The sequence below is a fragment of the Perissodus microlepis genome, chromosome 5 (assembly GCF_051167445.1).
Source record: "Perissodus microlepis isolate ML-2025 ecotype Zambia chromosome 5, ASM5116744v1, whole genome shotgun sequence".
NCBI classification, from domain to species: domain Eukaryota; kingdom Metazoa; phylum Chordata; class Actinopteri; order Cichliformes; family Cichlidae; genus Perissodus; species Perissodus microlepis.
In genome coordinates, this window is record NC_140465.1 from 21,620,742 (window position 1) to 21,635,888 (window position 15,147).

Sequence of the window (15,147 nt, forward strand, 5' to 3'; positions counted from 1 at the left end):
CACAGTTCACAGATCTGCAGGCTTGTACAGGAGCGTCCACATGGACAACCAGTATGTGGTATCGCAGCAGCCTCTAGTGGCCACAGGCACTTCCTGTTAGTAGTGAGAAATGTCACGTCTACCCAATTTGCTCCAAAGGAACCAGTACACTTACTATATCTGTGAGGTTACACTACAGCCCAACAGGAACTCCAACAAATGAAACTGTGTTGCTTGCTTTAGCTGTTTACCCCCCACCCAGCCCTTTTTTTTCATTATTAATTTAGCATTATGGTGATCTAGCGCTTTGACTATAAGGTGTTAAATGATCTATAAAAAAAAAAAAAGTTGTCTTGTATTTTACTTAATCAGACTGACTGACTGAATCATGCAATATAAAATTATATGTATATTCATACAGATGTTGATGAAACCAGCTATTGTAAGGCCTTGCTTCCTCAATTAACATACATAATACATACACGCACAATACATAATTTCCTGAGGGATTAATAACGTATTCTGATTCTGATTAAGTCTACTTTTACTGAAAAAGTTTTCACTCGGCTCTCATTTGAACTTGTTTCTACATTATTCTGTTAAAAATAAAATCTTAATAAACTTAATAATTTAATAAAATAAATTAACCAACACGTGCTTGTGCTTTTGAAAACACTAAATCCCGTTTCCCCCCATGTACCTCCCTCATTTTGAAATGACGTATATTATTTAAATTCTAAAATACTGCCCTATTACATTTAGAATAACTGCAATAGAGATATGGCAACAAGGAAGCAACAGCTCAGTTACTTAAAATTAAAAATACATAAAAACAGAGGACGCATTGACACCCTTCTGCCTGCATTTCCACTGCTTTTACTGAGTTCCTCTCTGCTATTCATGGATGCACAGATGGTACCAGCCTACAGGCCCATTATGCTCACAGATGAATCTAGGCAAGGTACTTAATTGGCATGGTTTCATGTTAGGCTGCAGTGTGGACAGGACTTGGACCACTGCTCGCAAGAGAGGCGAGCAAGGGAGCCTTGCTCTGGTCGTCCACAAAAAAAAAGAAAGAAAAAGAAAGAACGAAAACCAAAACACCCCCCTCCTTCCTCGTAGGCTGACTTGAGAATTATATTTGCCCCATCGCTGTGTGTGTGAGCACGGGTCTGAGAGGCTGCCTCTCCCAACTCCACTACACCGCGATTCGAGTCACTGAAAAGGCTTTCGACTCAAGCCTCCCTCCATCCGCCATTTTCAACAGATTGACAGCAGGTAGAGCACAAAAATCACAAGTTCCCGGTGAAATAAAGCAGGTAAGTGCGCGTATGAGTATCCTAAACCCAACAAACACCTTACGACAGGAAATATTGAGGGAGAAAAACCGCTCCAACCACCTTACTCCCGGCCAGCATCGGGAAGAATAAGGGGAGCGGACGGTTTGCCTACAAGGGTAACAATAAACTGCATCTTTCAGGCGCTTTAGTGTAAGGCTTCCAGTCTGTTTTGTTTGCTTGGATCAACTTTTTTTTTCTTTGACGATCTGAGAGAAAACGCTTTAAAATGCGCTTTACGCACACACCCCAATTAAAATCTCTTGCTGTTTGTTGCTTGAACTTCAGCTAGGGGGGATTTAAACATGTCTGATCACAACTCCAGGAACGCCGGTGGTAGTAAAAGAAAAAATATATAATCAATCTACACCGACTGGCCAATAAAAAGTTAAGCATTTTAGCCTTTATTTTAAAGGGGCATCAATAGCTCAAGCTCGAGTGCCTCAAGTGGAGACAGTGAGGTTTATTGTCTCAGATATGCCATTTATCTGCCACTGCCTCATCATTATGTCACGTTACAGTCGTTAAGGTCAAAATATCTGCTAGTGAACCGCTCGGGTTTTATATCTCTTTATTGGATTGAGTGTAATAATGCGTATGGCTGGTCCACAGAGCCACACATGGGTCAGCTGCTTATTGCTGTCCCTAACAAATGGCTTTTCTGCCAGTTGGGATACAAAGCAAGAGACTTAAAGCTCAGTATGTGCCTGTTATGGAAATAGTTGCAGGATTAATTTGCTGAGCTGAAAGTTAATTCCGCGATTAGTTAATAGACAGGAAAAAAAAACACCTCTAAAACCAACAAGCAAAAGATTATTTTGGCTTTTTTCCTCAATATCTTTTACTTTTTATGAGTGTAATTTGAAAAGTTTCTGTTAACTTGCACAGCGTATGCATGATTGTGACAGTTTCTGCCCACTGATACTAAAGGTGTTAAAGAGCTGCTGCCTGCAAGGCTCTAAGTGAACTAAGATGATGCTTACTAAATGAATGGAAGTTCACCAGGTTGTGCTGAAGAAGAAACTTGGAGGGGTGGAAATAACAAATGGCACTGATGATTAAACCTGAGAGCTACATTATTAAACTGAAAAGGAATAATATTACACACATACAAGTACACAATCTCTGATTTTTGCCTCTTCATGAGTGTTTTTTCTTTCTTTTTTTGACTCACACTGACTGAGGTCTGTAGAAAATGGTTGTTTCATGCACAATATACTGCTGTATTGTGATACCACTGAGAATTATTCTTCAAAATTCCTGTAAATCAGCCTTACTGAATCTGAAGCATAAACCTTTTAGCTGCTTATGCATCTGGGGAATAAAAATGGCTGCATAATTATTCAGAGCCACAAGAGGCTTCTGTAACAGAAGCTGACGAGGAAATATCTCCAAAATGCTGTCTACCTGTGGTCAGATTTACATGCTGCAACTTCCATGTCAGAAAAAATAACAGCTGTTTCTTTTTAAGAACAGGAAATGGATCACTATAGATAATTAGACATCATAAGTTTTGCTTTTATCTGCTATTGGATCTCAGTTTTATGCACAGACAAGTAAAAACGCAGCAGAATATAACTGCAGATGTTTTAATGAGCCAGGTGCTTTTGACAATCAACGAGTGCTGCTTCATGTCACTTATTGCAGGTCATGGCTATTACTGGAGGTACAGTGGAGTCTTTGAATGAAATCCCAGCTCATGTGTGGAAAGATTTGCCTGACTATCTGAATCTGGGGCCTTCTGCTGTAAATCAGAGCCGCATTGGTGAGTAGCCGGTCTCATTTCATAACTGTAACAACTTCTTTTAGGACTGGCAACATGTTGAGTTTCATTTGAATCTCACGGCTATATAACCTTGAAACAGACTTCCAGCAACCAATGATTGTGGAGCAAAGCAAGACCAGGCTGGGCCAGAAAGTGAAACTTGAAAATGATAACTGAATCAGAGCTTAAACAAACATGAAGCGAGTCATCTGAGTCGAAGGCTTTGAGTGTTTTTTCTAACATGCCTCGTGCATGCTTACTCCTTCAAAGAGTCTGTTAGATGCATAAACATCTCGTGGTGCTAAACACCCGTGCTTTACAGCTAGACAGATACATTATATGGACATACATGCATTAAATCAAGAAGCGTGGGTTGTATTGATCTGTATTTGAAATCAAAGTGAGCAAATGCAATGAAATAATAATGAAGAAACTGATCAAAGAGTGGGGAAAAATCAAAGCAAGGACAAACCAGGATATGATACTGCTCACCTTGATCTCCTATCTGACACAAAATCCACCGGGTTGAAATATAGTTGCATAATTATTGGATCTCCTGCTTCTGCTAACTGATTTATTCTGTGCACAAAGTTAGAATTTAAACATCTAAATCAGTCCTAAAATGACACCCCCCCCCCCCAAAAAACCCCAAAATGACTTCACTGAGGTTTATTACATAGCGTATCATGCCTATCCTTACGATTATCAACACAGACTCTTAAGGTTTACCAAAATATATCAGTTATGGCTCTATTTTATAAGTGTGCTCACATATTTCCATGCATTATTAATAAATGCATTAATATATAACTCTCAGATGTGGCATGAGTAAGGTGTCTTTGCTTTTTATTTCTTTATTTTTATTATTTTCAGGTGTTTGGGCGAAACGAGTCATCCCTAAAGGCAAGAAGTTTGGTCCGTTTGTTGGAGAGAAGAAGAAAAGGTCCCAGGTGACCAGCAATGTTTACATGTGGGAGGTATGTTGCAGCCCTCCCCTGGCTCCTTTTCCCTAAAAATGCGCATAGCCACCTTTTTCTGTGATACTTGCTAATAACGAGCCCAGCTGCATTCTTTATCAAGCAGCAGCAGTTCAAAAGAGTTTCGGAAGTCCTCTGTGTGCCGTGAGCAAGTTAACATAAACATTTGGAATTCTGAGGCACAGAATTAAAAAACTCTTTAGTGCATCTCTGTTTCTGATTTAGATTTATTTATTTATTTGCTTTTTAAAACGTCACCTTCCCGCTTGTGTTCTGTAGGTTTATTTCCCAACACGGGGCTGGATGTGTATCGATGCCACAGACCCAATGAAGGGGAACTGGCTGCGATACGTTAACTGGGCCCGCTCCAGTGAAGAGCAGAATCTTTTCCCACTGGAAATCAACAGAGCCATTCACTACAAAGTATTAAGGGTAGGTCAAACACATTCTCGTGTCAGCGCGTTGCATGTGTGACTATGAATGTACTGCTGATTAAGATCCTCAGGGTTGGATGGTTTTTCTTAGATGATCTTGAGACACCCGGGAACATTGTTTTTGGCCCTCTTGCTCTCTGCAGAGTTGATGTAACCTGTCACTTAACAGCTGTTGTTAATCATCAACCACAAATATAGGCAAAGGTGTAATTGATTTGCCTCTCTTTGATTAATGATTTTCTGCTGGAGTGTAGCGGCTCACTATGGTGTCTCTCGAGCCGTCTGGATGTTTCTGTGGAGGATTAGAATTAACAGTAAACCCTCCCCCCCCACCCCAAACCCTAAACTTAAACTCGGTGTATTTATTTGTTACAGCAACATGAAACTATATATATATATATATATATATGTGTGTGTGCGTGTGTGTATTTTATTATTACTGATGAATAAGTAATGACAGTCTAATGTAGCACGCACTCACTGGACAGTTCATTAGGTACACCTCATTAGCTGCACATCCATGATGTGAATCTCCCATATCAACACATTCATTGCCCAGGTGCTTTACCGGATTGAGATCTGGTGACTGTGGAGGCTATTTAAGTACAGTGAACTCAATGTCATGTTTAAAAAAAAAAAAAAAAAAACAGTCTGAGATGATATGAGCTTTGTAATGAGGGGATCAACCACCAGCAACCATGCCACCTTGAATCACATTTCTTTCCCATTCTTATATTTGATATGAATAATGTCTACATGTCTAATGGGCTTTATTAAAAAGTACTACCTCAGTGAGTAGTATTGGATTGTACAGGTGTACATTTACCATTTAAAGCAAAAGCATTAAATTGGTTACCAAACAAAGGGCTCAGATGACGGTAACACCTGTAATTATCCTCTAAGGTACCCCTTCGAACTATTACAAAAAACTGAATTTGAAAGTTTAGATGTAGTGTGATTTATAAAGCCTTTATAAACCTCATAAAGTGGTAATTAACTGCGTTAATTTTGAAATGACAAAGGTTATATGTTGCATGCTTGTTCCTATTGAGATTATTCTTAAAACACTGTCAAATACCCTAAGCCTTTAGACAGATTAGATGCACAGTAGCCCAAATATCCTCGTTGCCTCTCAGCAAGCCGGTCTGTGATTGGTAGGCGACCTCATCTCTCATTGTTGCAGCCTATCGGGCCGGGAGAGGAGCTGCTGGTGTGGTACACTGTGGAAGACAACCCTGAGATAACAGCTGCACTAGAGGAAGAAAGGGCCAGCAGTCTGAGCAGGAAAAATTCAGCCAGAGCGAGGCGAGGTGAGGCCTTTTACTTCATAACCATGATGACATTTGAGCGCTTTGTTTCTCCCTTGTGACAGATACGCAAATTAGCCGGGGATTGTTTTGCTGTGGAGCCCAGCCGAAGTTGTAAGTGGCGAGCTAGCGAGCTACAAATGAAGGAAGGCTAGTGGAAGCTAACGTTAACGGGCGCGATGTGCAGGGCTTTTCTTTACTTTCGTATCAGACTTTACGTTCACCCATAGCGGCTGATTTGGCTCTAAACGCCGACCAAGTGGCTATACACGGTCCGTGAGATGACTTGTTTAGCTTTCAAGCGAGACTCCGAGCAACTTTTTTAGCCGCTTTTCCTCATCTGGGTCCTGACGTTGTCGAGGATGTGACCTTCCTTGAGTTCCTAAAGCGTGAAAGCCATCCATCGGCGAGCCTCTCGTCTTGATGGTGGCCTATAGCAGGTTAGCTAACTAGCCAGCTTCCTTATCCAAGCAGAGGCTGATCGAGGGGCCCATCTAAGGAAAGGGTAACAAGCTGAAATATCGCGGTTGTATTTTTGCATGTAGTGTTTGAAATCGGGCGATACATCGCTGGGGTCCAGAATAACCAGTTCATCGAGTTGTCATACTTGGTGTTCTGTGCTAGCAGTAAGCTAAAGGGCTAGGTGTGATCGCACGGACATCTCGGTGTGCAGGAAAAGAAGGGAAACTGTGTGTGTGTGTGTGTGTGTGTAGGGTAATTTTATTATTAAAAACTCAAAGCTGGCGGTGAATACACAGGCATCCACTATGTAAAAGGTCGAGGCAGTGTTATATTCCGGGTTGGAAAACAGAAACTTTCCGTGACACAACATCAAAACAAAACCAAAGAGTAGCAGCACACAAAACCGCTTCTGTGCCTTCTCCCCCTTCTCTCCTCACTTACTTTGAAATAAATAACGTATAAAAACGTGAAAGTAAGCACTAGTACCATCAGCGCAGCTGATAAATTCCAAGAAACGGTAACCTTGGCTGTTGTGTTGTGTGCCACATTTCCATTTACCAGCATGAACTTTGAACATGTTATTTCCATAAAAGACAGCAAGCTCTCACCTTGTCATGAGATGTCGTCAATACATGACTACAAAAAAGAAGGCAAAATGATTAAAAATATGCAGTGTGCAATGTCAAAAATTGGTCAGTGCGGACTGTTTTGCTTTATATTCTGCTGTAAATGTATACTATTACAAGAGTACAGCGCAGTATAATGTAGTACATCTGCCCACATTTGATATATAGTCTTATAAATGACTTGACTTGCTATTAACATGCAATTAATAGCTACATTCAGCAGACAGAAATGCAAATCCTTCATTATAACATCAGAGAAAAATAAATCTGGGGATTGTGAGCTATACAACTCCACAGGCAGTATGCTGTGACCCCTAATGCCACTGTACTGCGAAGTGAACCTCAGTAAATTAACCATCCTGCCTTTGGATCAGCAATGATCCATATTCCCTAACCTGTGTGTGGTGTACTTGTAGAGTGACTGCTGGATTAAAAAAAAAATAGTTTACACAAATGTACACAAAGATAAATTGTACAAAGGTGGGCAGTGGTGCAGCTGCTGTGGATTTGGCAGAATGGCTCTGGCCCTGCTGGTCAGATGCCTGACCTGCAGCATGTGTTTCTCTGCTATGAAGTGGGCTTTGAAGGCCAGGTCAGATGACCTTTTGACTCATTTCAGTGACAAGGAGGTGCAGGGGAGACTCCTGAGTCAAACTAGACATTGGCATTCAAAATATGTCCTATTGGGCTTAGTGTGAGCCTCAATCATTAGGTAATTGTCACATTTAAATGACTGATGCATATGAGCTCATAATTGGAATACAATTTAAGTGTGCTTAAGCGTAATCTGCATGCTTATCATGCCTGTAAATTATAGTGTGTACAAACTGAAAGATTTGCTGTACAGAACTGAGCAATCGCTGAGGAAATATTTGAGCTGACTTTGGTGTAGAACTTAAAGTCAGTTAAAGTAATCTGGCGGAAATAAAAAAAAAATATATCAAGAGGAAAGGATATTACAGGATACTAAGATAACTTTTCTTGACTAAAGTGTGTGATCAGTGATTGAGCTTTATACAAAGTGATGTGTGTGTGTTTGTACTTGCAGCCAGAAGAAAGCTGCTGGAGAAAGCCAGACAGGCTGGTTTGGGTGGATTCAAGAAAACGAGTGGAACCAAACCTACTGTCAAGGAGATGTGGGATGGGGAAGGAGGTAAGTTTGCTTATTGTGAAGTAGTTGATTTAAACAATTTTATTTTATTTATTTTATTAACTGCTACCTGTGTGTTGCAACTACTTAAAACATTTGATTAATTTTGATATGTTTTGCAGGAGTGAAGGGGACGGAGAAGGATGGGACGCCGTTATCCGTGCAGGAAATCAAGACGGCGCATTCACTGGGAAGCACTGACCATAAAGATGTACAGGACATGTCAACAGCATTAACAGACAGAGGAGACTTGGAGGAGGCAGAGGAGGACGAAGAGGACGATGAAGTAGAAGAAGAAGTAGAGGAGGAAGAGGAGGAGGATGGTGATGATGTGGAAGACTCAGAAGCTGCTCTGCATTTAACTGTCACTGATTCCATATTAAACAAACTAGCCTGCCCCGAAGAAAGCCACGGGGATGCACAGGTAAAGTCGGAGTCTTCCTCCCTAGCAGGGCGAGAGCCAGAGGTTGATCCCGATCTTGACCCTGATGGTGACCTTGAGGGTGATCCACAAGGAGAGCCCTATCCCTGTCAGCACTGTGAGCGCCACTTCGCCACCAGACAGGGCCTGGAGCGTCACATACACATTCATGCCATGAGCAACCAGCAAGCACAACTTTTCAAGTGCCGCTACTGCAATAAATCCTTTGGCTCACAGGTGGGACGGCGGCGGCACGAGAGACGGCATGAGAGCGGCTCTAAGAAAAGGCCCGGCTATCTGGCTGGACCTGCCAGTCCTGTGGTGCAGACGGATTCAAGCCCTGACTGCACCAGCCCAACTACTCACTATATAGCCACAGGATCCCAATTTACAGGAGGACAGCTGCACAACTCTGATATGCAGAGAAAGGAGTTGGGGCCTCAAGTTGACCGTCCCTTTATGTTGGATGAAAACGGGGAGTCAAAAGAACTCCACCCCTGCAAGTACTGCAATAAAGCCTTTGGCACACACACTAACATGCGCAGACACCAACGCAGAATACACGAACGACACTTGTTACCAAAGGGAGTTCGCAGGAAAGCTATGCTGCAGCAAGAGGCAGCGCGGCAGCCTGATGGGTCCCCCAGCATGAGCCCTCCGACCGTCTACGTTCCCAGTGCAGACACGGAAGACGAGGCAGACAGGGACGATTACGCGATTGACATATCCAAAAACATCTCTGAGAATTTGAGCTTCTACATTGATGGCAAGATCGTGTCCACGAGCGCAGTGAGTACTTGTGAAGTGATAGAAGTGGACTCGAGATCTGCAGCTCTGTTTGGTCTGGACACCGTCATCCTCAACCCAACTCAGATCAGTCAAACGCTGAAGGTGGAGACTAGAACAACTAACACAAAGCAAACCTCCAACACTGGGCAGCCAGCAGCTAAAAGGAGAACATCTACACCCCCCCTTATTCCCAGCCTTAAAGTGGAGACGGAAACGTCAGCGTCATCTTCATCATCGTCTTCCACATCTTCCTCATCCAACTTGTTAGTGGGAGGTCTGTTTCAACAGGCCACTGATTCATCGGCTTTTCAGCGAGAGAAAAACGTTTACCTCTCGCCGAAACTCAAACAGCTTCTTCAGGCGCAAGACATTCAGAAATCAACCGTAACTCTGATAACAGACAGCCATAAGCTAGCCTCGCAGCTGTCCGTCATGCCGCTGCAAGGGTCTTCAGGGAAGTTTAAAAGAAGAACGGCTTCTCCTCCGTCGTCGTCTCCGCAGCTCAGCCCTGCAAGTAAAAAGGAGAGCGGTAAAGTTGAAGTGGCAAGCTCATACGCTCTTAAGGTACCGAAGCTGGAAAGCCAGGCCGCATCACCTTCTGAGAGCCTGATGGACAAAGATGACAGGGAAACTCTGAGTCCTTCTGGAAATGCCACCCATAACCAACCTTCCTCTAGTAGCGGAGGAAATTCCTGTAATCAGCAGCCCTTGGATTTGTCAAACTCTGTCAGCAAGAAGAGTGAGAATTTGAACAAGGTGCTCGGGGATTCGGCTCTTGATTTAAGCTTCCATCGGAAGACCACAGGTGAGCCCGAATCAAAGGGGAATGCAGCACCACAGCCACTAACCAAAAAGAGAAAGCCTAACACCAGCATGCTTGCAAAGGTGCTAATGAACGAGTATGCTGGTCTAAATTTGCCGGGAGATGAGGGTCCCTCGACTCTGGCGAACATAAATTCTTTCCCTTCTCACTCTCCTAATGTTGCATCCGATTCAGCCAACCCCTCTCCGCCATCTTTGACCCCCATGACCATGACTCCCTCTTCACCCGGGACTTCTAGTGTCACATCCCCGACGCCACCCCCGCCTGTACTACCCACCATACCCTCTCCGCCAGCCATGCCTAGTTCTCCTCTCTCTCAGCCTTCGGACTCATCCTTGCTGAGGCCTCTGCCTGTGCTCTCACCAAAAATGTCTCCGAGATCAATTGAAGAGAAATCCCACTTGGAGGAGGAGAGCTTCTCAGCTGAGGAAAACAAAGATGAGGAGGAGAAGCACATCTCTGAGCTGCTGGATTCCCCAGACACTTCACTTAAAGGTCCCTCAAATGGCTCAAGTACACCGAGCCCTCCAGAGGCAGAATCAGTCGATATGCCCACTACAGAGGATGATGTATCGCAGACTGGAACTTCCAACAGTCTGCCTAATGGTAATCAGAACCATGACACTGTCTCTGAAACTGAGAAACCTGACTTTGCTGCTATCTCGTCCCAACCAGAATCCTCATCCTCTTCAAAAGCTCCTTCTGAGTCACATGATTCATCCTCATCACAAGCTTCGCAGTCTCCCCATCCGATTACAATAAAAGAAGAACCTGAGCACTGTATAGATGAGTTATTGGGTACTAGTTATGCCTCTCCGTGTGGCTTCGACTCTTCTCCTCAGCCTGCTGCTGCTCTCCCTGCTGCCCTTGAACCGACTGATAAAACTGCTGAGCCCGAGGAAATTGACATGACGTACTGCAAGACTTTTGTGTGTAATGTGTGTGAAGAGCCGTTTGGCTCCATCAAAGAGCTCAGCGGACATATCGTAGAGCACGCCGCAGACTGGCCGTTCAAGTGCGAGTTTTGCGTCCAGCTGTTTGGTGACGCTCCAGCCCTGCTTGTTCATCGGACGACACTACATGGAGTGGGCCAGATCTTTGTGTGCTCCATTTGTTCCAAAGAGTTTGCCTTTCTCTGTAACCTCCAGCAGCATCAGAAGGATCTGCATCCAAATGAAGCATGCTCACATACTACTGTAGAGAGTGGGAAACTTAGGCCACAGAATTATACCGATCCTTCCAGAGCCAAAGAGGAAAGCAGTCCCTCAACACCAGCGCTTGAGATGGCTGATGAAAATGCGCCACCCAGCGACTCTCATTTACTAAAAGAAGAGCCAGATGTTAATGGAAATCATACAGAGGAGGGGGCAGAGGACCCCAATGAGGAGCTGTACACTACAATAAAGATCATGGCATCAGAAGGAGGGAAGCCTAAAGGTCCTGATGTCCGCCTTGGCATTAATCAGCACTACCCCAGTTATAAACCACCCCCATTTCCTTATCATAGCCGTTCCCATGCTGGCTCTGTGGCCTCGGCTACAAACTTCACCACCCACAACATACCACAGACTTTTAGCACTGCCATTCGCTGCACCAAGTGTGGCAACAGCTTTGACAACATGCCCGAACTGCACCAACACATACTGGTCTGTGCCAGCGCCAGTGATAAAAAGCGTTACACTCCCAAGAAAAACCCCATCCCTCTCAAGCAAATAGTGAAGAGTCCAAACGGAGTGGCGTCCCCCGCAGCAGCCGCTGCAGGCCAGAGCGCTTTCCGTAGAATGGGTCAGCCAAAGAGACTAAACTTTAATCAAGACACTGGCAAAACAAAAATGAGTGCCCTGAGCAAGAAGAAACACGAGCTGGTGCAGAAGGCAATTTCGCAGAAAAATAAAACCGCCACGAATGCAAAGAAGGCTGCCATCAAAGTGGAAGAAGAGCACACCTCTAATGTCTGCCCCCACTGCAGTCGTGTGTTTACTTATACCGCGAGTCTGACTAAGCACATGGCGGTCAGCTGCCCCATGAAGCCCGTCGTTGTTAAAAAGGGCAAAAGAGGTCTCGCGGAGGTGAAAAAAGAGCCAGGGTCTGTGGCAGATAAAAACACAAGTCTGAGGAAAAAAGCATCCGACGGTGAAGCACATGCAGACACTGAATCTAAACCTTTGGGAAAGACCAGGGCTCGTAGCTCCGGTGGTGCAGACCCCGAACGTCTCCAGGCAAGAAAAGGGAAAACCCCTGCCGCGGTGGGCCGACCAAAGAGGCCCGCCTCCTTCCCAGCTCTGGTTCCTGCAAGCAAAAGAACTAAAAAGGGCCAAGTTCAGTATTTACCTCCCACCCCTTCAGCCGTGGACACTCCTAGCGAGGCTTCACAACGGCCAGCCATGAGAATGCAGCGTATGGGCAAAGAGGCAGCACCCAAGAGATTAACGGAGGCCAAGTCATCATCATCATCACCGCCATCAACAACTCAGCAGCAGCAGCAACAACAAGTGAAGAAGGAGGAGCGGTTCTCTCTTCGAACACGGGAGAGAGTTGGCGGTCCCGTCACCAGGAGCTTACAGATGGCCAGCACAGCTCCCGCTGCTGAGCCGAAGACCGATGAACCACCAATTCAAGAGCCAAAAGACACTCAGGTGAGTTATCTGTTGGCTTACTGCAGTTACACTGATTATCATACTGATGTCATGTTTGTTTGTCATGTTTTTGAAGCAATTCAAATAACTGACCAATCATTGTGCTGCTTCTGTTTGTTTGCTCCCCCCCCCCCCCCCCCCCCCAAAGGAGGTGGCGACGAAGTGAGCCATGTGACATTATTGAGCTCCCTCTGTTCACCTATCAGGTAGCACTCTGGAGTCATCGTGTAACCGAGAACGCCCTTTGTGACGTTTTGCTCAGTTGTTTTTGGTTTTTTTCCTACTCGAAACATGTCACGTCTGCTTATCTCAACTGCCTTGCTGGATTTAAGGAGGGAACTCTTTATCTTCCATCCATCTTATGAACTGAACTGAGCCTCGATTTCTAGCCAGCCTTACAAAAACAACAACAAAAAAAAAAAAAAAACACAAAAAAAGGAAACTGTAAATGACAGTGAGTTAATATATTCAATGTGTGTCCTTACTTGACCCAAAACAGTAAGATTAGGGCTCCGTTATTTTTGGAAAGCTGACATATTGCAAATGGCAATCATGTATCAGTTAGTGTTAGGGAAACTTGTTTATTATTATTATTTTTCCCCCCTTTTAGGTCTTTTTTTTTTTTTTGTTTTTATTTGTTTATTTGTTTTATTTGGATGTCTCCAGAGTCTCTTAATGCATGAGCTGTATAGAGTTAAAAACTAGATTAAACCCGTGCCTCTCCTTGTGGGCACCTACTTCAGTTTATACATGATTTGCAAAGTATGTACATTCGAATTTCCTTTTTTTTGTAGTCTTTATATTGTAGAATATATCTTATTTGTTTGGGAAACAAAAATGAAAAAGGGCAGTACAGTTTACTGCAACAATTGGTCCTCAGGAACACTGTATATGCGTGTGGTAAGTATGTATATGGTTACGGTTGGATGACAGCTCTTCCTTAGGTTTAAATCTCATGCCAAGTGTCATGTTTTGTTTTTTTAACTTGCTTTCTCTTTTGTTCATCTGGTGTTAGCAGGTGATTCCTGTTGTAAAAATGTGATGGGACTGATGTCGGAGTCTCCTCTTTAAAAATAAATAAATAATGAAAATAATTTTGATATCACGCATTAAGCCCAGTGTTCTTACAGCACTTTAAAACAAACTGCCAAAATTTCAAGCTGGATCAGAAAGCCTATTTATAAGAAACATGCACGTAATGGAATGTATTCAGGTCTGCTGATAATTTGCCCCAACAGGCAGAAAATTATTCTTCCAATCTCAGATATTTACCTTTTTTTTTTTTTTTTTTTTTTAAGCCTTTTTGCAAAGACATCTGCAAACTATTTGTTATCATTAAGAAGTTTGATAATTCCCTAAATGCCAAAATGCATGATACACTTCTTTTTTTGTAAGCAAACGTATACAAAGTCGCTTCATGTGTTCTTTCTCACGCGAAAGCCACAGAAGTGCAGCTGAAATTTTTTTTTTTTTTTTTTGAGGACTGTGCCATTTCTGTTTCAGTGAATTCATGTGTACTTCATGAAAACCTCATCAAGGCCCTGCAAGTGAAAACTTTTGTTTCTGCAGTGTTCGACCCACCTTTCCCACTCGCATCCAGTTATCCGACGGCAAACACGCAGGCAGTGCTTAAACGCTCGTAGCATGTTCTGGGAAAGTAAATTGAACAATATGATTAAAAGCTAATTTATATTTCCATGAGAAATCTTCATGCTTTGCCTTTCAGTCTCATGAATGATGTATTTAAGGATGAACAAAGACAAAAATCCCAAATGACCTCATGTAAAACGTTGCTGTAATTGACATAATTAAAATACGTTTTTCAATTTGTGTAAAGCTTTATTTGTTCTTTTGCTTGTGGGACTCTCAGTTATACGCAGATTTTTGAGATTTGGGCATAGAGAGGACTGGGAATTTTTTGTTGTTATTGGCAGCACTGGGCTTGATTTAAAATATGTACTTGTGCATTATCATGGTATCGTACTGATATAAAAAATCAATTGGTGAATGTAGACAGAAAGGATTGATTAACTGGTCTGACTCCTTTTATATACTGAGACCTTTTTCTTTCTTTTTTTTCCAAACATAATAGATGTCCCTGCCATTGGAGCTGTAATAAAGTCTTTCACATTACATTTACTGATTACCTTCTCCACTTAGTTTGGCAGGGACTTCACCCAATTATGAAAAATGAATTTTAGTTTTCATTGTATTTGACTTTGATAGAAGGTAAGAAATCTTGCATAAATCATGTGAAGTCGCCGCCTTTGCTTCACGGGTTGGCAGACTACGACTGGGACAGGGGACCCGGGGACCCCGTCAGCTGGTTCCTGCAAGATTTGTATCTATTTTGGGAGCAGTTTGCTAGTCAGGTGGCTGATATGTGAGTCGTGCATTACCTTAAACTCTTGCCTCTGTGGTGTGGGTTAGAATAGAAATGG

General features: G+C 43.2%; 1 protein-coding gene across 1 annotated transcript; it reads left to right on the top strand.

The window, feature by feature from the left end:
* The first annotated feature begins 1,141 nt into the window (after positions 1-1,141).
* prdm2b (PR domain containing 2, with ZNF domain b) lies at positions 1,142-14,532 on the top strand. Its single transcript, XM_084928761.1, has 8 exons — positions 1,142-1,298; positions 2,964-3,081; positions 3,955-4,058; positions 4,338-4,490; positions 5,676-5,802; positions 7,936-8,040; positions 8,160-12,706; positions 12,855-14,532. The coding sequence occupies exons 2-8, from the start codon at positions 2,967-2,969 to the stop codon at positions 12,870-12,872; spliced, it is 5,169 nt and encodes a 1,722-aa protein (XP_084784887.1). The 5' UTR covers positions 1,142-1,298; positions 2,964-2,966; the 3' UTR covers positions 12,873-14,532.
* The last annotated feature ends 615 nt before the right edge of the window (positions 14,533-15,147 follow it).

What these genes read in the sequence shown, in the direction of transcription:
- prdm2b (XM_084928761.1), top strand. Translation starts at nt 2,967, where the DNA reads ATGGCTATTACTGGAGGTACAGTGGAGTCTTTGAATGAAATCCCAGCT. An exon ending in TTCAGCCAGAGCGAGGCGAG is followed by an intron (nt 5,803 to 7,935) that starts GTGAGGCCTTTT and finishes TTGTACTTGCAG; the next exon opens with CCAGAAGAAAGCTGCTGGAG. An exon ending in GATGTGGGATGGGGAAGGAG is followed by an intron (nt 8,041 to 8,159) that starts GTAAGTTTGCTT and finishes TATGTTTTGCAG; the next exon opens with GAGTGAAGGGGACGGAGAAG.